At 39.4% G+C, this 21856-nt stretch overlaps 2 protein-coding genes across 4 annotated transcripts; one reads left to right on the forward strand and one right to left on the reverse strand.

The window, feature by feature from the left end:
* Positions 1 to 968: 968 nt before the first annotated feature.
* On the forward strand, positions 969 to 10038 carry LOC129363855 (kelch domain-containing protein 10-like). 3 transcript variants are annotated; one of them, XR_008606358.1, is made up of 12 exons: positions 969 to 1366; positions 2547 to 2635; positions 3558 to 3650; positions 3753 to 3974; positions 4568 to 4722; positions 4807 to 4955; positions 5058 to 5142; positions 5847 to 5913; positions 6000 to 6047; positions 6131 to 6270; positions 6882 to 7147; positions 9696 to 10038. XR_008606358.1 is itself a non-coding variant. In XM_055036185.1 (12 exons), exons 2-12 carry the CDS (start codon positions 1335 to 1337, stop codon positions 7089 to 7091), a joined length of 1290 nt encoding a protein of 429 aa, XP_054892160.1. In that variant the 5' UTR covers positions 969 to 1100; positions 1209 to 1334; the 3' UTR covers positions 7092 to 9033. The 3 variants fall into 3 exon arrangements, 2 of the variants coding, with proteins under 2 accessions (XP_054892160.1, XP_054892151.1); XM_055036185.1 differs by lacking the exon at positions 9696 to 10038 and having other exon boundaries at positions 969 to 1100; positions 1209 to 1366; positions 6882 to 9033; XM_055036176.1 differs by lacking the exon at positions 9696 to 10038 and having other exon boundaries at positions 6882 to 9033.
* On the reverse strand, positions 9030 to 19990 carry LOC129363798 (uncharacterized). The gene is made up of 20 exons (XM_055036090.1): positions 19815 to 19990; positions 18788 to 18919; positions 18589 to 18695; positions 18390 to 18504; positions 17773 to 17889; positions 17635 to 17696; positions 16711 to 16863; positions 15500 to 15691; positions 15311 to 15410; positions 15092 to 15233; positions 14839 to 15022; positions 14112 to 14211; positions 13748 to 13881; positions 13630 to 13661; positions 12765 to 12877; positions 11846 to 11991; positions 11674 to 11768; positions 11518 to 11596; positions 11329 to 11437; positions 9030 to 9762 (listed from the first exon to the last, which is right to left on the reverse strand). The coding sequence occupies exons 1-20, from the start codon at positions 19882 to 19884 to the stop codon at positions 9689 to 9691; spliced, it is 2256 nt and encodes a 751-aa protein (XP_054892065.1). The 5' UTR covers positions 19885 to 19990; the 3' UTR covers positions 9030 to 9688.
* Between the last annotated feature and the right edge of the window lie 1866 nt (positions 19991 to 21856).

Below are 21856 nucleotides of genomic sequence, written 5' to 3' on the forward strand. Positions count from 1 at the left end.
TTCTGTGTCAAATTAGTTATCCTTGGAAATGTGCTGCAGAAACGTCATTATGTGTGGAGGTGATCAGTTTATCATCTAAACTCATTGTTGCATGTATAAAATCAGCTAATCATACTTTGTATACTTACAAAATAAGTGTACAAAATAAAATGTCTGGTTTGTTTTTACTTGGAATTAGAATTTGTAAGTTTGTTGTATTTAATAGTGACTGAATCCTTAGAATAAATCTCAAAGTTCATCACAATAATGAATACAAACAACAAGGCTGAGTAGTGTGAGAAGAATACTACATTTAATTTGATACAGATTTTACTTGAAATCATTTATTTGTAAAAAGGGATAAATAAGTCCTTCCAGATTTTACTTAAGGTGAAGCAATGTTTCGGAGTGACAGTCACAGTTGATATAATCTTGCATTGATGAACATCTCTGACAATATGTTAAAATACAGATAGAAAGGAGATTTTAAAAATATGCATTTACACACTTCAGCTCCCTCATTGTGAGCTGAAATCTCCTCACTGAAAACACAACTGAACTCTCATTTTATGATTTATTTGCAACTTGGATCTGGACACAATAATATTTTCAAATGGCAGGCAGGAGAGCCCATAAGCCAAAGGCATCATAAGTTAAGTGATGTGTTCAGGCAGAGTCCACAGCATGTGACTGTCAGTCTAAGCAGTCAGTGAGGGTCAGAAGACACAGAGGAGGCATTTTACATGAACCGAAAAACATTCCCTGGGAATGTTTTTTTTTACCAGCTTTAACAGTTTTTTAGGAGTTTTAGTTTGAGTTTGCAAGACATTGCTCAACATGCAGAGCGCCATAATGCTAGAGTGAGGTGGCAGTTTTTTGATAGATACAGGCAAATCAAAACAAGCATTTTTTGAAATCAAGAGAAAACATTGAAACAGGCTTGAAAAATGACTTCATATAGTCATGTTATGTATTTATTATTGATTAAAGATCATTTCAATGTGCACTGGACACAGAGGTACAGGTTTGTCTGGAGTAGCACTGATGCAGGAACAGCGTTGTCAGAACTTGTCAATATTCAAAGCAGAGGGTTCTTGAGCGGACTGACAACATCTTGTCTGGTATGGTACTGAGAAGAACCTGCTGTCCAGCTGGAGATTTCAATGGCACAATCGTACAGATACCGGCGTCTTGTTTTTTCTTTTTGTTTATTTCACTTGGTTTGTCAGACTTTTGGCTGCTCCAGGAACCGCCTGCAACACATAGCTCCTCTTGTGATGCTGCCACTCATTTCTCTCCAGATGCGCCCATTGCTTGTGAACTGAATCACATCTAAATCTGACCATTCCTCTTGGATGTTGAACTTGGAGCTTGCATTTTGTTGCCAGTAAGTGTGATGTCACATTGAACATACAACATCTAAAGCACTGTTGGTCAGAGATGAGGTGATAATGTGGGTTTTATTTCCTCTGTTTTAGCAGACCTCCTGATAGGAAAAATAAGAAATTCAGAAATGTCTGCTTTTTTCCCCCAGAACTGTTCATTTTCCCTGCTGAAACAGAAAACAGAGAAATTTTAAAACAGTACTGAACAAAAGCTGAAATATGACTCCATGTAATTTAGATGTCTCTGGTGTACCTTCAGCTAAAAATATGACCTCATTTCAGTTTGTTGCGTGGCGTCTTTTGTGAAGAGGCTTACTGTGCCAATTTTGACAAGCTGGGAGATCAGATTTCCTCTGTTACAACTTTGTGCATTCAGTAAAGAGACGAAAGGAGCCAGATTATCAGTCTGTCTGGACCCACCGATTCTTTACTGAGTGATCCGAATCTAATCAATAAATCAGAACAATGGTGCATTAAAAGATGCACCATTCACACCCAGATAGGTGTCCACAGAGTAATTTATGTCAGTTACATTTAGTAAAAAAAACAAATGTTCTGTTGTACTTAACCATTCTGTATCCTGATTTTCACACCTGATGTGAATGAGGTGATAAAAGTTTTGCATAGGATTAAGATGCTTGTTTTGTTTTATGTCTCCAAGTCTACTTAACAAGGTCAAAATCCAGATTTCTGCATGACAGCAGAGCAGCAGCACAGGATGGGGACTGTTGATGCTTGATATGCATTATGAAAAGAAGCCACTCAAACCAGCTCATTGCCTCAAACTGTTTTAAAAGTGGTTCGCCACATATCCTGGACGTCTTAGACAAAAGTGTTGAGGCTGATTAAAATACGATTCAAGCTCAGAAGAATTCAACAATTCTACAATCAATACAGCAGCTGAAATAATCTATTTATCAAAATAAATTATCTCAATCCAGATTAATTGTCACTGTCAACACCAGGTGCGGTGCGGCTCTTGAACGCAACACGAACCATTCCTCGCCCTCTGATTGGTCGATTCAGATCAGCTGGTTACCTGTGAGCAGCGCCTGTCGGTTTTATTTTGCTGGGAAGCTGGTGCTCGCCTCTCGCTGTCGGATGCCTGGACTATAGTCAGAGGGAGTCCGGTTCCGATCCAGTTCTTGGTACTGTGAACCGCCTCTGTGTCTGTGTCTCCAGTGAAATGTCGTCGCTCGAACCGAACGGAACCTCCAGTCACCTCAATGAGTTTCAAAAACTGTCGTGGCGGCCCTCTGCCCGCGATTCAGGTTTGTAAACAAAACCAGTTGCTAGCAACAGCATAGCGCGTAGCACCTCCAACAAGCCAAAGGGGAGTTGTTTTGTTGATTGTGACTGTATGTTGCGGTTTTGCACGTGAAGTTGACACAATGGGAGTTTTCTTTGTTCCCAATCTGTTAGCTTTAGCCACAGGCCGGAGTTAGCCACCGCTGCTACGGAAGCATCACAAAAGGTTTTTATTAGCACTTTTATTGATATACTTTCGTCAAACCGTGAAGAGCACGTGGCAGCGTAATGGGAAGATGCTGAAGGAACAAATCAGGACAAAGCTGCAAACAATTTCACTTAATAATGCCCATTAACTGGAAGGAATCATATTTTTAAAGATAGTGGTGTTTACTGCTGCTGTGATGGACCGAGCAGTGGAAAAACCAAGAGACTAGCAGAGATCAAGCTGGGGTACAGTCTGCAAACATGGGGAAGTATAATATCCACGTATGCTCAGACAAGACCTAAATATAACTTTTTGTCTATAGGCTTTGCACTGTGTCAAAACTCCATCCCCACAAAAAATCCTCTTTAGCAGGAAAAGATCTGTAGAGTGAAATGCCATCTGACTGAGCTTTTCACAAAGAAAAATGCCAGTAACTGCAGAGCAGTTACTGGCACAACTCTCAAAGTCTGCTGCTGTAATTAAAGCAAAAAGCAGTTCAACTACATGAGGCCAAATAAAAATTGTGAATAAAGTTAAAAAAAAAAAAAAACAAGTAAACCAGTTCCCTTCCATTTCATAGTTATGTGCTATTTTGTTTCGCCCTATAAGAAGAGAAAAACGTTGATCTTGTTTATTATTATTACCCCAGTTATCAACCTGTATCATAGCTTATGTAGCACTTTGGTCAGCTGAAGTTCTTTTAAGTTTGACTCTTGACTTTGTTTCTGTGTTTTCAGGCTCCAAGAAGCGAGCACGATGGCTTCAGGCTCGGCGCATCTTCTCCCCAAACGGCCTCAACCTCCGGATCCCCTTCAGGTTCCTGAAAGAAGGTACTGAAACTCCAGGGAAAAGAGATGGTTGACGGATAGAGTCTGTTCCCTACGATTCCAGAGAGAGTCTGCAGCTGGTTAAGATTCAAACTTTTCCCACAGGACACTGCATACCCTCTGCCCGCAGTGGACACCGCTGCGTTGCAGACAGCTCTAACCTGTATGTGTTCGGAGGCTACAACCCCGACTTCGAGGAGGCGGGCGGGTCGGATAATGAGGACTACCCTCTCTTCAGGGAACTCTGGCGGTTTCATTTCGCCACAGCCACCTGGCAGCAGATCCGCACAGAGGGCTACATGCCCACAGAGCTGGCGTCCATGTCAGGTAAGAACAGACGTGGCACGGTGGAAATATGAGCAGGCTAGTGTGGGCACACAAATATGCTGTAAATGAAAGTCAAGCTTCTCATACTTAAAATTCAAGTAACCTAGAATATTGGTTTGTGTGATTAGTGAGTTTTTGGACCTCTAATTAAAGACAGTCTAAGTGAAAACAGCAGCTGGCTGCATCTTAAGTTATATTTCCATCAATTATTGCCTCTTTATTGGAGTGAGATGCTGGTTTGCAGGATCTTGTTTTCTTAAATTAGATTTAATGTGGATCATGATGCCTAATAAATACTGCCTGTATATTTTAGGGTGAATGTCTTCCTTAATTTTGTCTTCACTTAAAGTATTTTCTTTAAGTATTTTCTTTAAGTATGTCTCTTATTTCCTTTGTACCTGCTGCTGAGTATGTCAGGAGAGAGGAAATGTGTTACACTATGGTAATTTTCCGATTTGCAGGTTCTGCTAATCTTAAATAACTACACAGGCGTGTATGAATATGCAAACTTGGAGATTGATTTTTGTCCTGTGGTTTTATATTGTTACAGCTTTATGCCGAGAATCGGAGTTAAATCATGTTTTGCCTCTTAGCTGTCTTGGATGGCAACAACTTGCTTGTGTTTGGTGGCACCGGGATTCCCTTTGGTGAAAACAACAGCAACGACATCCACATCTGCAACGTCCAGTACAGACGATGGAACCTGCTGAACTGCAAGGGGAAGAAACCAAACAAGATCTATGGACAGGTACCATTTCTGTCTAGACCTCAACGCTGTGATGAGTGTTGGTGTTTTCATTTACCAATCTCTCATCGGACGCTTTGTTTCCAGGCGATGGTCATTATAAATGGCTACCTATACGTGTTTGGAGGCACGACGGGCTACCTTTACAGCATCGACCTGCACCGGTTGGATCTGAGCACCAGGGAGTGGACCCACCTCAAGCCCAAAAACGCAAAGCGAGATCTACCTGATGAGAGGTCAGTGAGTTCAGAGCCATCAGACTCGCCCACTGGGTTTATTCTGACCGTCATGTCCAGAATATCACAGCAGATAAAGACGGATCGAGTTCTGTTTTTCAGGTACAGACATGAGCTGGCTCAAGATGGACAGAGGATATACATTTTAGGAGGTGGAACCTCATGGATGTCATATCCATTAGATAAAGTAAGAAGAACAAGAATGGAAAAACTTGGCCTGAACTCCTCACTGTCTGACATTAAACTAGATTAAATATTTTTTTCCTTTGGAGTCAGATGGGGTAGCAGAGTTATTCTAGTTGCTAAATGTCAGAATAATAAAGTCTTTCATTAGTTTTTGATAGCATTGCCTTTCAAACTGTATGACTTGAATCAAATGATTTTGGTTTTCTGCCTTGACTTTGTCTCAATAATCTGGAGATTTGGCCTTTCCTTCAAGCAGAACTGATGTATCCGCGTCGGGTTTGTTAATCACACTATTCAAACACTCCTATTTAACTCCACATCTTTCTCTTTTAAGCATAAACTTTCTGGCTAATATCATAAATTGTCTTAATTTTTCCATTTCCGTCTCCCCTCACAATTCGATGCTGCTACTCTTGTCCCCCACAGTTGGAATATGGTCTCAAGTTTCTCCTTTTTTCCTCCAGATGCTAATAAATGTCATTATGAACAAACATTTCAGTGATAGTTTAATCATACAACTGGCAGTCTCTAAAAATTAGTCATTTCATTGTAGGTTAGTAGTCCTAACTCGCCTAAACAGGAGAAGTTTAGTCTGGTTTAATGTCAGACAGAAAGATAAACATTTTGTATCTTTATCTTTAATGAGTAAAGGTTTGGATTCAACTTTTAAGTGTGTATTTTCATAATTTCATTTCTGCTCATCAGATTCATGCATATAACTTGGAAACTAATTACTGGGAAGAAATTTTAACCAAACCCAATGAAGATACAGGTATGTTCTTGTTTTTCTTCCTCCTCTTTTAGGCAAATTGTTGTTTTCTATGAACTGTGTTAAGATTTTAAATCTCATCACTCCAGGTTATCCTGCTCCTCGCAGGTGTCACAGTTGTGTTCAGGTCAAAGACGGTAAGCAGGCTTTCACACATCAACACGACACACGCCTGAAATGCTGAATTTAACCTTTTATCTTGGCCTGTCTGTGCGTTCAGACGTGTTTATATGTGGAGGTTATAACGGCGAGCTCATCCTGTCGGACTTGTGGAAGATAAACCTTCAGACTTTTCAGTGGACGAAGCTGCCCGCCGTGATGCCGGAACCGGCCTACTTTCACTCCGCAGCTGTCACTCCGGTCAGTAACGTGGCGCCGAGAGTTTTCTACATCTGAACAATTGATTAATGGATTACATTTTAGTCGATCAGAATTCAGTGGCTGATTTTCAGCCGTTGGTTTACTATAGCAGATCTTTGTAAAGTTCAGTTGCTGCTCTGATGGTGTCCTTACAGAAATCAGCGCTGAGCTTTGTTGGGTTTTTTTTTATTATTACAAAAGTTGAACCAGATTAAGCTAAAGCTATTCTGCTTGAGATGTTCTGGGTAGGACATATTTACAGACAAAGGTGTTTGTTTTTCTCTTAAATGCAACATTTTTTATTTTTTTGTACAGTTTTGGCTGGATTGCTGCTGAGTGTTTCCCCAGCCAATGGCCTATTTTTTGAGTCTACTTCATTTAATGATTGATTACTAAATTAATTCACAAATATTTCCGATATTGATTTATCACAATTTATTTGATTGTTTAAGCCCTAAAACAGAGGAAATTGCACAGTATTGTAATTCTCCAGAGTAGCAGCTCGTCAGCTAAACCCAGCTCATGTAGTTTTCATGAGGTCATTATGTGCAGAGCTTTGGGCCACAGAATTGCCCTTCCACTGGTTTAATGTTTGTTTGTTGCTCCTGCAGGCTGGCTGCATGTACATCCACGGCGGTGTTGTCAACATCTCTGGGAACCAAAGGACTGCCTCTCTATATAAAGTGTGGCTGGTGGTGCCCAGTCTGCTGGAAATGACCTGGGAGAAGCTGTTGAAATCGTTCCCTCACCTGATGCAGCTGTCCACCCTTCAGCTGCTGAGCCTGGGACTAACGCATTCACTAATTCAGAGGCTCAGATAGGCTGAACACACAGACCAACCACCGGGGACGGATGGAGACTGACACTAACGTTGGTTGTAAGTAGGTCAAAGACAGCTTGGTGCCGTTTGGCTGGGAAAATACTTTGTTCTTTTCTGTCCGAAATTCAAATGTCCATCCCAGGCAGTGAAGGAGGTGCACATATAAAACTTGACTTGTAATTTAAAACCTGTGCACATTCCTTTCTGTGTCCCAGAAATGTGTGAAATATTAAGGTAAATACAAAAAAAAAGTTCAAACAAACTAAATATGGCTGCAGGCAGTGTGATTTAACATTTTGCTGTCTTTTGGGCCCAGTGCTGAGTCTGATGAGATTCCTCACTTTGACCACATTTCGCTGCAGATGAAATCTGCATCTGGTTTCTACGTGTTCCCACTGAACACAAATCTGAGATGACATCTAACTGGGGAAGTTATTTAAGATGCTATGATGTGTTTTGCTATTGAGCACTTCAAACTGACAAATAATCCATTGATAATGTTTTGCTTCTGGGATCAGAGGAAAACCCAGCAGCCTCTTTTTAAAGGCTCACTGTGAAACTTGTGGTGCCTCTACAACCATTTCATTTCCTCTGGGTTCCTACGCTGCTTCCAGTACAAAAATCCACACATTTCCAGATTTTTCTGCTCCATGTTTTTAGAATGGCAAAGCTAAGAGTGCAGTAAAGGGCTATTCCACTACTATTTGAGCATCTAATCTAATTTGGATCTTTTGGGACTAAATTTAGTTCTTTATAACACAAAGTGTGAATTTTTATACTTCATTCTGTTATGACTAAGCCAGGAGTACTTCAAAAACTTAGACTTTGTTTACTAAAACATACAAAAGAACCAAAATGGATCCTTTTTGGTTCTGTTTATTCGTTGGCAACTCAAAAATCGAAAGTTGCCAACAAATGTCACTCAATTAGTGATGGGAAACATCTAAGACAAAAAATAAAGGTTTCAAGAAATATCTTTTAAAAAATTGTATTTTCTGACATTTTAAAAACTAGTAAAAAAGTCTGGAAACTGTTTGTTTTCCCTGTACTTGGTTTTCTGTTACATTTTCAGAGGTGGAAATAGGAACCCACTATCTAGGTCATGAATTTGCACGATATCTACCACAGTTCTGTTATTTTCCTTTATGCATTCTGTGCCTTTTTATTCCTCAAACTTCAGATTATTCAAACTTTATTTGTATGTTTTAGATTTTTTTTTTTAACCACGGCGACGGTGCTTCACACTTGAGCCTTCAGACACTGTTCCTGGTTCCTCAGGAGGAACTCCAGCAGACTTTACATAAACTTTTTAATTATTTATTTGAAACACTGTGCTGCTCATTTCATCAACTGGTGACAAGTGCTGTATCAATTGCCTCTTTTTTTTATTCCTGATCCCATTTCCAGTTTTTGCATTGTAACAAGCTGTAATGTTTATGTTCGGTCTCTCTGTAGGGGGTGTTGTGAACAGATTTAAGCTGCTGTGTAATTCTGCAGTCCTCGTCAGTGCGTGTGACGTACTCAGGATATTAAAAACTGTGATGGGTGTGAAATTCTCTGCAGACGAACCAAACGTAGGAAAACTTGGGAGTTAGTTGGGCGATACTGTGTTGTTTCCAGACAGGCCTTTTATTTGTCACCAAATCTGTTACTGTTGATGCTTTTGAATTGTTTTAACCCCATCCTCTTCTTTTTTTTGTTTTTAATTTTGTGGCCTTATTTAAGCTTGAAGCTCAAAAGTATCGGCCTGATTAAGTTTTAATTCCGTCTGTGAAAGTGAAATCTTGCTTGCATATGGTCTGCATGTCGCTTTGTACAGAATCCTCTGGGGAACAAATGAATGTCTCATCAGAGAAAAATATGGCTGCGTTGTTTTGTAAATCTTGTTCTCTGGTCTGTGCACACAATAAAAACAGGCAGCTGTTTTTGTTTTTTTTAAGAGACCTTGTGGAGATATGTTTTATTTCTTCTCAGATTGCAGTAATATGCAGGTTATCTACATCAACCATGTAATAAAACTTATTCAACTCAAACAGAAAAACTTAGAGTTCAACAATGAAAAGGAGATATTTCAAACTTTGTTAAATTTGATTATCCAAAGCCCCCCCCTTTTTTTTTGTAATTCATGTTTTATGTATACCTAAATTTGAACCAAATCATAAAATGTAACAAAAATAAACTGCTGTTATAATTATTGCAAACTGCATAAATTAACTTTTATTGAGATTCACTTTTACAAATTTTAACAATTCTTTCTGGAAGTGCTTTAAATATAGTTTGTACCAGTTTAAAAATACTACTTCTTAGTCATTCATATTTTTAAAAAGGGAATATTTCTTTAAAATAAATAAACTCAGTAAACCTATACATTACACATCAATATAGTTCACAGGTTATAATAGTGCATTTAGTGGTGCCTACCTGAGTTAATTTTGTTTGCATGGAGAAAATGCTTCAGATTTTCTTCAAGATTTCACCCATCAACACTCAAAAAACCCCCCACAGAGATTCTGTGCAACTGATATTTGCTCATTTGGCGTCCTTCATATTAATTTTTTTTTTAAAAAGTCCTAATTGAGATGAAACTTGATTCTGTTCTCAACAGCCAGATGGAGACGGAGCAAAGTAATACGAAGCCAGGAGGATGAGGTAGACGACCACCAGGGCTGTACCTGAAGAGACAAAAATGATCAAAAGTAAAAAAACAAATTGTGAAATTTCAGAGACACAAAGGTTGCTTTCACAGTGGAAATAAACTAAAGCTGCCGAGACATTTCCTCCATCACATTGGTGTCAAACTCATTTTCATTTTGGGCCAAATCAAGATAATGAACGCTCTCAAAGGGCCGCTTGTGCCAGAATGTATGGATGAAATCTGTTCACAAGCTGTTAAAATATAAAAAAATCTTACCACTGAATATGTTTTTGAGAAAAATCTGCAATAAACTTAAAAGTGTGAGGATTTGTTGATTTTGTGTGAATTTCCAGAATATTTCTCAAACTGTAGGGATTGATTGGTGCAATTTGGCAGTAAGCAGATAAAAGCTGCTTTGTTTTAATATCAGGGCCACATAAACTATGGTGGGCACGATTTGATCCATGGGCCTTGAGTTTTAACTATGATATAGAGGTAATTTAGTTGTACCAAAATATCCAGTACAAACAAATGAATGCTGCATTGTTCTGAACACAAGCAGCATGTCCAAGTGTCAAACCAAGTGAGCGCAACTTTAAAAAGCAATGATAAAAATGAAACTTGAGAGGGTTCCCAGCCACTGCTAAGCTCAATTTGGGAACAGTAATATTTTTCATGCAGCTGCAGCCCAGAACCAGAACCCCAGGTCAGAGTAACCAGCTAACTCTGAACCCAAACAAACAACATATGAGATGCAAATCTAAGGAATCGGAGATGATGAGAGGGGATTTTCTACCACCTGCACATGCTGCATTCAGGTACAACACCAGGCAGTTGAAATATCAAAACAACTCTAAAGTGATTTTAACATGTTTAATCTTCAAATATAGATACAGTTTTATTTATTTATTTTTTTTAACATTTTCAAAGGGATTCTATTTTTTTGCAACTTCTATCCATCAACTTGGTGAAAAAGTTGCAGATTAACAGTAACATTTAGATTTTAAGTTAACAGAAAAGTACAAATTTTCTTAAGAGGTGGATCAGAAAGCATAATATATTAACGCAGATCCCAGCTGATGTGTTGTAATTTTTAACATAATTAGTCCCAAAAGTAAAACTGGGATGGTATTAATACCCAATATTTATGTTTTTTACTGGGTTGTTTAACAGAAGCAGATGTGACTCACATCATGTGAGTCAAAATCGTAGTGAAATGTACGTAATATAGAGTACTGGTAAATATCGGCTATATTAATATTAGCCCAAATTTCCCTATTGATGTAGAAATGTGTACACAGACTCTCAGTTGAGGAACTATCATGCAACCATTCCACATATTTTATTGCTGGTGTGACCTCACACACAGTCAGAGTTGATCCTGCAGGAAGAATTTTACAAAACATAGTTTGCATTTTACTTTAGGTAGTTTTAATACTCCTGTCCTGTTTATGTAACCTTTGTACTGAATCTGCGGTTTAACTCTTAAAGGCTAGAATCAGACACTGTAAATAAAGCAATCATTCAGATGAACACCTCTGATGTGCGTTGTTGCCCCGAGTCTTAATTTCATTTAGTAAGCATCCAGCTGATCAGGACTCACCCTGGAAATAATCCGACTTGCCATCCATGAAGATGTAGTTGACCAGAATGACACTGAAAATGCTGGCCCACAGGTGCTGATCGCTGAAGAGCAGCACAAAGCCCACGTCCTATTGAACAAAAGCAGAAACAGGTTATCAGTTGAAATTTTTGTGAACTAATTATAAGAAGAAGGAGGAAAGTGACATACACAGAAGGTATTAAAAAGGACCAGTATTGGAATCTGCAGCATGCAGACCTGCACAGCTATGCAGCTTCCAACCTCCAAACTGGGGAGGAAACACAGCAAATGTTAAGGAATAGAAACCAGTTTGTAGCTTTCCAGCTCTAGTACGACTCAAGTGACCTCAAGCTGATGTTGTTCTGAAGCGCAAACTGGATCCCATTAACAATCTCTGGGATCTCGGGGACCATTGCGAGAACCGTCACCCCGATGAAGTACTGCAGGAGGAAAGATGTAGGGAGGGTCAGCACAGTCAGGGAAGAGTCTGAGCGTGCTCAGATGGCGGGAGACCGACCTGAGAGACGTTGGGCTGGTTGAGGATGGGCTGGATGTGCTCGGTGGCGAGGTCGGCACAAGCGGACGTCAGAACGGTGGCCACAATGAGGATGAGCAGAGACCTCCAGCGGGACCAGTGGACCACCGTCCCATGATGACCGGTCTCTGATCAGACACAAATTATAGTGTGAACATCAGGGTTTACTGCAAACCGGAATGGATTTGACATTGATGTGGGGCCATATTTATTTTCTACAGTACTTCCCTATAAGTCTAAGCTCAGCACTGTTAAAGTCGGGACCTTATTGTTATGTTTTTTTATCCGTTCCAAACCATTTTTGGGGGGAAGCTTGAGAACATCCACCTCCATGCATCAAAGTTTCAACCATCTCAACAAAAACTGCTATCACTGATGAACAAGAAAAATGTATAAACCACCAGAAATCAAGCCCATCTTAATCCAAAACACACCTGACCATCAGACTGAAGAAGAAGCTTTTGCGCCAAAACATATTCTGGAAAAAGGTTTTAACCTCAAATGAAACCATGATTGAATTATTTGGTCTCAATGACAACAAGCACAGAGGAGGGAGGCTCATGCTGAGGGGCTGTTTTGCTCTCAGAGGTACAAACAGGCAGGGATATGAAAGAAGAAGGATGACATCCAAATTTCAATCTCTAGATGATTGAAATGAGGACACAGATGAGTTTAACTACAGGATCCCAAACAGACAGCAGAACTTTTTGTCTGGCTAACATCAAGTTTCTTTGATAGTCCATCTAAATCCGTACAAACAATCTAACAGCATTTACCATCCGATGCAGTACATCTCAAACATTGCTCACAGCTCTGTATGTGTGTAAAGCTCTGCCCTGAACAGGAACAATGAAACGCTGTTAGTTTGCTGTTCGATGGGAGTCGTGTGTGTGAGTCTCACCCTGCCCTTCTCCAACATGGATGTTGTAAATGTGCGAATGCGTCTTCAGAGTGAATATCAGTCCAATGATGTAGGCAGCAGGCAGGAGGGCGGACACGGTGTACACCAGAGGCCTAACAAGAACACAGCCAAACACAAAGGCTTGTCTGAACTCCTGTGAAATCCCGAAGAAGAGCATCAACATTTTTCAAGACTTTGTCCTTTTACTATTGTCTACAAGTTACGTCTTTCTGTCAAACCACCTTCTTTTCCTCCTTTCTTGTCCCCTTATTCCCACCCTCCATCACTCCATATTTTATTTCCTGTGTTCTTTCTTTGCTTCCTCATCTCTTTCCTGGTTTTCCAGTGACAATCCTTCTTTCCTTACGTTCTTTGTTCTTCCATTCCTTGTATTCTTTTCTTTTCTCATGCTTTTACATTTACCTTGTGCCCTTTCTGTCGTTCTTTTCTTTCTGTCCTTCTTTCCCAACTTTCCTTCCTTGTGTGATTTTTTCCCTGTTTCCAATTTTTTCCAGGTTCCACGTATTTAGCCAACCATTATTGAAACAGCTGGCATAACACTGATCTTTAGTGTTTTACATTTACAAAATTAACACAGAGAACTGAAAACTTTTTCTCCCCCATGTCCGTCCTTATTTTCTTGTGATGTTACCATTTTAAGTCCTTGTCTCTTTTCTTTCTTTCTTCTTCCCTCTCCTTTCATTCAGCTTGGTGTCTTTCCACAGTTTTAGCCCATCAACAGTAGAAATATCTGATTTTTACTCTTTTATATTTTATTTAAAAAAAACACACAAAATTGAGAACTCGAATCTGGAAAAGTCTTAAATTTAATCACGAAAAGCTATAAGAATAAAGCATCACTCACTGGATGTGGTCACGAAACAAAGTGCCATTTTTCTGAGAAAACAAGACAAAAATCAGTCTTAAAGGCAGATGTAAATATAACCGACCATGAAAGAGCAGCAGTCTTGACATCTACTGACCAGATCGTAGTGACAGTTGTGGCACACAAACGGCCCGCTGGCGTTGATCGAGGCGTTTCCTCCTGTGGCGTTGGTGCAGGCGTCACACACCAGGTTCCCGTACGCCTTGGAGAAAAGCGTGGGGGCAAAAACACCTGCAAGACACAGAAAACAGAAGATTATTCGACTTAATTCAGACACAAAAAAAATCCTAATTCTTTGCTGATCACTAGCAACTTTGTTACCACAGTGAAATACAGACAACCTCAAGCTTTTCTCTGTCTTCTTACATCCAATTTATTGTTCACCTTCAGATAACATCCAGATTTGTTGGAATGTGTCCCAAACAAAACTCACTGCTGCTACTTAAATACTAAATACTCGCCTCCCACAGAGATGAAGAGCAGTGCAGAGCTCACTCCCGTAGATCGGCTGTTGAATCTTTGCTCGCTGTGTTTCAGGCCCCCGATTATCATGCAGATGCCCTAAATATAAGAATATGTTTCATACATCCTGAATATTTTTTTTATTAAATTCAAGAAACGTATTTGGTTATATTATGTTAGCTAAAACAAGCAAAAGAATTTAGATATCTATTAATTTGCACAAGTTTAACAACTAACTAGAAGTGCATTTCAATAAGTTAGAATATGACGGGAAAGGTTTATTTATTTGTGTTTATATGAATCCCCCAGGGTGGTATACATATCTAAAGTGTTATTTTCTGGCAAGTTTATTAATTATGACTCAGCAAATGAGAACTCAAAATATTTTTTATCAGCTACTTTGACTATTCCAGTAGACAAATAAAAAGGATTTGTAATAAAAATAAATTCCTCTGTATAAAATGCTCCCTCGATGCGCTTTGACATAGCTGTATTGAGGTGTTAAAGCAGCTCAGGTTCCTTTAATATTCTTTTAACAAAACTACATAGACTCTGAGGTTTAGGTCAGGGACATTCATTCCTCAATTAAACACACTGATACTAAACTAGGTGTTAGTGTCACAACCTATTGGAAAATTAAATCAGCATTTTTTATAAAACTTGTGAAAAGCACAGAGTTGCTTATTAGCTATAATTCAGGATGTTTTTCTTTATATACATGCTCACCGGGATGAAGAGGATGCATCCGAGCAGCGTCCCAGTCAGCGCCGCCTTCACGACCTCCTGCAGACAGGGATTGGCCGCCCGGTGGCCTCTGAGCAGGGCTGTGATGTAAAAGGTCAGCTCTGTGATGGAGCCAAAGGTGGCGTTCACCACAGCACCGACAGCGAAGTTACTCTGGGCGGCGATACTGCAGAAATGGAGAATGTTTCAAAACCTTGTTCATCCCCTGCTGTACAGAGGACCACGGACATTTTACCTTGCGATGCCCATGCCGATGTAGTAAGACAGGGGTATGATGGAGCTGATCGCTGTGGCAAACTTGACCTCTGAACTGGCAAACTGGTTTTCTCTGTCTACATATCCGATTACCAGGGCAACAATAACTATTGGGAGGAGGTCTGAGGGGTGAGTCAAAGATCTTTACAAGTCTTGCCATGACACACAAACACACACAGAGAGAAAAACTGAAGGATACTGACAGCAAACACATTGATCCCATCAACAGTGTATTTGTAGTAGTACCAGTTTGCAGCATGGTAGCAGCACAGCAGAGCTCTGGTCTCATAGCCTTGATGCTGCAGGTCAGGTTAAAAGCACAAAGTCAAGAGTTGCTTCTCTAGACAACCTGATGTGGTCGATAATAAACTCCTCATCAGCCTCCTACCTTCCTGTGAGAGCTGGAGGACAGCAGGACGTCCTCAGGAGGCAGGAGCAGAATGACGCTCACGGTCTGAGCGCTCATCTTGGAGACTGGGATGGTGAAGACCAGGATCCAGGAGACCAAGCAGACCAAAGAATGGACGACAGCCAGAGGAGGAAAACCCAGCAGCAGCCAGACGTAGGTGGACAGACGATGCTTGATAACAAGGAGAGCACTTTGTGTAAACAAACAGGGTCTTTAAAAAGCTCTGGGTGTGCAGGAAGCCCAAGCCGTTCTACTCTGTATTTAAAGTCTCTAACAAGCTGTGTTTCAGCTCCTCTGTTCCTGCTAAGGAAAACATCTACACAGCATGATGCTGCCACCATCGACTCTGACCGTGAGGACGGCATGTTTAGGGTTCAGTGCAGCATCACATTTCCACCGCACATCATATTTTGCACCAAGGTCCACTGCATGACCCTTGAACTTCTCCACCAATCGTCATGTTACAACTACAAAATGCAATATAATTTATATGGGAGTTGATGTGATAAACCAACACAAAGCAAATTTTAAAGTGGCAGGAAAATAATTAATACAAAAAATATTCAGCCCCATAACTTAAAAATTGCGGAACTGCAAAAGCAAAATCTTACCGAGGATTTTTTATCTGTTTTTTGGTGAAAATATGTAAGTAGACTTGAAATAAGACAAAAATAACTTGCAAGTAACTTTTCAGCAAGATATAGGAGCTTGTTTTAAGTCAATACTTTGATATTGATAAAAAAAAAAAAGTTGATCCTTTGGTAGAGTATGTAATTTATAGCAACACTTCTCCGATGTCTTGAATTGCTTTCCTTGCACTTCACAACTATGCACTACTTTGTGTTGGTTTGTCATAAAAAAATCCAAATAAACCTCCATAAAGTTTGGTTTGTATGTGACAAAATAAGAAGTAGTTAAAGGAGTAGGAATACTTTTGTGAGGTCATGTAACTTAAAGCTACATTATAAGAGATTAATAATTTATTCAGCTGCAAAATTCCAACTAAATTTCAATCACATTTTCCAAAGCAATTTCAAAAACCTGAACGACTTGCACATCAATCTTCAGAGCAATAACAAACACTCAAAGCTATCTGTGTATTTTTCTGTGCATGTTGTAAGTAAACAACATGCACATGCAAATGTTGTGACTGTAAACATTTACTCATTGTTGTGACTGTAAACACTTACCCAGTAAGGAGTGCGAGGAGGTCGTTCTGGCATCTCTGGAGCCGGTCCCTCTGAGGCCGAAGGCAGCAGAACCGAGGAGCTGTCCGCCACCGTCTCCACGCTGCACTCACAGTCTGGTGCCTCCTCACAACATCTCCTCAAAGTCGTTCCTATCTGGACAACCAACCACAGGGAGGAGTTATTTCTCTGTCGCTACTCATCCACAATGCACATCTGGAAACACTAACTTCAGATCTCATTTTCAAGTCGGAGTTATTGAGTTATTACTGACATGACACTGTTGTGAACATGACATAACACCTGTCATGAACGTGAAGGAGTTTTCATGGATGTTTATGACTCTTGTCAGGAAGACATTTTTAATGCAAGGTTGCATTAAAAGTCCATCAAAATGGTCAACTTTGCATTAAAAGTGTCATTATTTACCGAATGACACTTTGTGACCACAGTGGTAACCATTCATGAAAAAGCCTTCTTCTTCATGACAGGTGTTATGTCATGTTTATGACAGGGTCATGTCAGTCTTACCCCGCCAAATAAATTGTTACCAAAATAAAGATGGTTATATCCACAGATCTCAAATTACTTATGAATGGATTATAACATCCATTCATATTGTTCATTCAATGATTTTTCAAGTTAAAATATGTAATGCGAGAAAAGAAGCAAAAACAACTAAGCAAATACTAAATTATTTCTCATTTCTTTTCTTTCAAACTCAAAGGAAGTGAAGTTTAAGCAACATCTGCAGTGTTGCAAACACGGTCTGCAGCTGCAATTTTCAAAATGTGTGGTTTTAGTCAGGAAAAAAAGATTCCTGCTTTCCTCACCACAAAACTAAGCAATAACGCCGAAACAAGATTCAGCAGGACTCAATGTTAAAGCAGAAAGACGAACAGGAAAGAGGCTGAGCAGAAGCAATACCTCATGGATCGTGTTTCCAAATGGCCACAGGAAGTAGCAACACAACTTCCAGCAAAGCTTCCCTAAAGTCACAGAAAAAAAATAGAAAAATAACAATGAGGAAGACATCTTATGTTTAACACAACATGTCCCACCTACCGTAGGGTAAGCCGATAACAGTGATGAACATCAGAATGCCGACCAAAAAATACGCCAGAGACACCCACCAACCAAACAGGAGCACATACACAAGATTTCCACATGTGATGAAGTGACCTGAAAACAGAGCCACAAAAAAAAAAAAAAAAAAAAAAAAAAACAAGGCTCAAAAATCTTTCGGTGGGACTACTGGTTACATTTTAAACTAAAGCAATAAACAAAAGATTTTTATCATCCAGTTTGTGGTAGAAAGAAAAACAGTAAATTATGCCTTTCTTTCATTTATTATGCGATTAATTGATTATTGGGACAGCCTAACTAAAACATCTTAATACAGGTTTCATGTCCTCATCAACATATTGTGATATTTCTTGACAAACATCTCTTTGCAACTAATTTACTGGTGCAAATCAGCAAGTTAGTCTATAATCAACAAAAGTCTTCTTTCTAATTTCACAGAAAATTACCATACACATAGAAATATATCTCTCTTTGGGTTCTGAATCTATATAACAATGAGATTCCCTGTTTCAACAGAATTATAAAAGTAAATTTACTGTTTGATAACTTTATAATTTCACAGCTTTAGTTAGAAGTTAAAACCAGAAGATCTGTACCTGGACTTGAGTGTGGCTTGATGACGTTCAGTTCAGAGTAAAGCTCCTTCACAACATCTGACCGCTCTTCAAACGGTCGCGCCGTGACGTGGCTCTTCCATTTTCTGAAACCAAACTGATTCACAGACCAAATTATAAGTTTCCCAGCCCTTTACACTCTGGTAACTCTAACCTGCAAGAAAACCCCTCGCCGTCTCACCCTGTAGTTGTTGACCAGCTTGTTAGCCTCCACTTCATTCTCCACTCTGATGGTTCTCTTGCTTTGTATCTCTTCCCAGCTGTCTTCACAGACATGCCGGCTCGCACCTGCAGCAACAAGCATGAACCTGCCCAGTTAACACTTGTCAACCTGCTGGGAAACGCTGCTCATAAGCAACGTTCTGGTACGTAAGACTTACAAGTGGCTGCAGGACATAAGGAGTGATGTGGAGACGGAGTGTGTGTGGCATCAAGTTGTTGGGTCTCCTGCGGCCCGTCAAGGATCTCCTCATGATTGTAACTTGTATGAGGATCAAGAACACATGAAGGATCTGTAACACCAGAGAGGAGATTATTTTACTGCCTTTAGTCACGACAAACACTGCATGCACTGAAACAGCGAAGACCAAACAGGAGGTCCTTTTATTCTTTTGTACAGAGTCAGAATGTCACATCTCACTCGTTAATAATTATAAGATCATATTTATTTCGATAGACAATACAGACAAAACAGTACTGACGACATCACTCGATTAGAACAAAAATCTTGACTTCCCCTTTTGTCAGGACATCAATGCTCACCCATTTTAACTTGGAGCCTAGTTTTGGTTCCTATTTCTGTGCTGTTGTCTGGGCTTCATAAGGTGAATGAGCAAATATGACAAAGAGAGCAGCATGTTGATGATTTCAGTCAGTCAATATGACAATTTGGGGGTTACATCTAAAAACCTCCCTGTAGTGATTTTGTTCATTCTTTAACATTTTAACAAATATAAACATTTGCTAAACGCGTGTTTTTGCTAGAATCCCCTTGATGATCACTTTAACTAAACAAATTCAAAAATATACTTTTTAATTTAACTCGCTGTTATGATTTTTTTATTTAATTTATTTTTTATTGGTTTTGAAATATTCGTTTTGGAAGATTTTTTTTTGTTCCAAATGATAATATTGAATAGTTGAGTCGGTAGTTTTTGCAGCTATTTGTGTCACACTTTAATACCATCCAACGCACACAAACAGCCACGCTGAGAGAAAACTTAACTAATTAATACAGTGTGACTGTCTGTCTGTCTATCTGCAAACTGGTGAATAACGACTGAAAAATGAGCAGTAAAATGAAGATGGAGAATGCTGTAGACATCCCCTTCTATTAGTGATGAAATCTGCAGGTTATAATAAAGTTTTAAGTTGAAGGAAGCCAAATAAGGAAGGTGATCCGCTCACCCTGCCACTGGTCTGCGGTCTTTCTCCTCCGGCTGGTCGAGTCTGAGCTGCGTGTGGACGACAGAGACATTTCTCCCAGTAGAACCAGTCGCCCTCACCTCTGACCCGGTCACTCTCCGCAAGCACAAGCCTTCATGTTCTCTGGATCAGGCGCCGCTATCGCCCCGCTTCTGCGACGACAGACGGGCTTACGCCGCTTGGAATTGTGGGGGATGTAGGCCAGTCGCGCTGGTCACTTCTTAAAGAAAAAGTGCACAATTCAAGGAGAGCTTTTGATGACTTAAACGTGAAGAATAAGACTTCAAATGCAACTTGTTATAGTTCAAAGGTAACTTGTCACAGTTATGTTTTATGTTGAAGTTTGGAGTCCTTTCTGGTTCTGGTTCAGAGCGACCCGAAGATCTGCAGAACTTCGTTTGGATCACTTCATTATGCCAACTGGACTGATGAAGATGTAAGCTTGTGTGACTTCTGGGCTGATGCTCATCTGACCACTTGGAGGCACTCGATGGACACTGAAAAGTAACTCCAGAGCTCAGCGGATTGTTGAAAAAGTAAAGAGATTGGTTTTAAGAAAAAGGTATCAAATTTTCTGTCTGTCTGTCCGTCCGTCCGTCCGTCTGTCTATCTATCTAGAGAGACAGTCATATAATGTCTATATATCATATCTATGTATATGTATATATAAATAAGTACCTTTTGCAATTTAATTATTGTAAAAAGCAGAAAAGTGGGAAAAGACAAAAAAAGAAAACATGCTATTTTAACTTATCAAGACGCACTTCCACATTTCTGTGTATCATTTTAACACCATGCCCTGCAGGTATCAACATTTGTTCATAGTAGGAAAGCCCCCCCAATTTTGGGGGGGTTGGCAAAGTTACAGTGAAATGCAACATAAAATGTGGTTTAAAAAGTTTCTAAACCACTTTCAAACTGCAGGACCAAAAATGATGAGTAATGCACATCAAATGTGTTTTTCTGAGGAAGCAACCTGTTGAAAAGTAAAACTAAAATTCAAATGTTGCTCAGATATGAGTTTTGTTCAGTCTGACTGATCTAATCTCTGCTACACCTTTACACAAATTTAAGGTTCTAAATAAAAAATCTTTAATGCAACTGTAGTCTTACTACTGGATTTGAAAGAGCAACGCGTTAGATTACTCATTACTGAAAAAAGTGGTCCGACGTCAATAAGACATTACTAAGTAAGATGCTGGACACTATTGGCAATCACCAATAGTATCCAGAATAAATGTGTGTTTAAACCTCTAGTAACAAACTGGAAATTAGACTGAGATTTATTAAAATGTTAATGAGCGTTGCTTAGGTGGAAAATGACAAATTATTCTGGTTTTGTTAATAAGTTGAACCCATTGCTCAGCGAAAGGCTGCCTCACAATCCACAAAAAGTGGTCAACAACACCAGTGACCTCAGTCTAATTGCCCCTTATTTAAGAGCTCTTTTTATAGATAGGGTTAGAAAAACATTAGAGTAAAATTTAGAAACGTCTTTCCTCTTTTCTCCGTTCTGTAGCATTAACTAGCAGTGTTTTAAGTGCAAAGAGAACTGATTTCTGAACATTTCAGTGTCTTCTGTATTCCAGCTTTCCATTATGATATATGTATTAGCTTTATAAGCAATTAGAAGCACTTGTCTAATCCTAGTCCTTATGTTAAAGTCTATGGTCTCTTTTAAATAATTTTTTTAATAAACTGCTGATCTACTTTTGCTCTGATATCTAACCAACTCTTGGGTTTAAAAACAATGGTGCGAAAAAAAAAGAAAACATTTGGTGAGTAAGTTGCAAAAGCTCCTTGTTGATGTCAAAGGTCAGAAGAGATGGTCAAAAGGCTACAAAACATTTGTCAAAGCCATTTCTGAATGGGTCATAGGTTAAACTTTGAATCTGGGGTTTACAGCAGAAGATCTCACCAGATAAAGTTCATGTGAAATATGAGGAGGAAGCGCAGGCTACATGCCTAACAGGCTCACCAGAATTGGAAAATTACTGATTGAAAAAATATCCGTGTACGGGACA

Source organism: Poeciliopsis prolifica, unplaced genomic scaffold (assembly GCF_027474105.1).
Source record: "Poeciliopsis prolifica strain line A6 unplaced genomic scaffold, Auburn_PproV2 SCAFFOLD001, whole genome shotgun sequence".
Taxonomy (NCBI): Eukaryota; Metazoa; Chordata; class Actinopteri; order Cyprinodontiformes; family Poeciliidae; genus Poeciliopsis; species Poeciliopsis prolifica.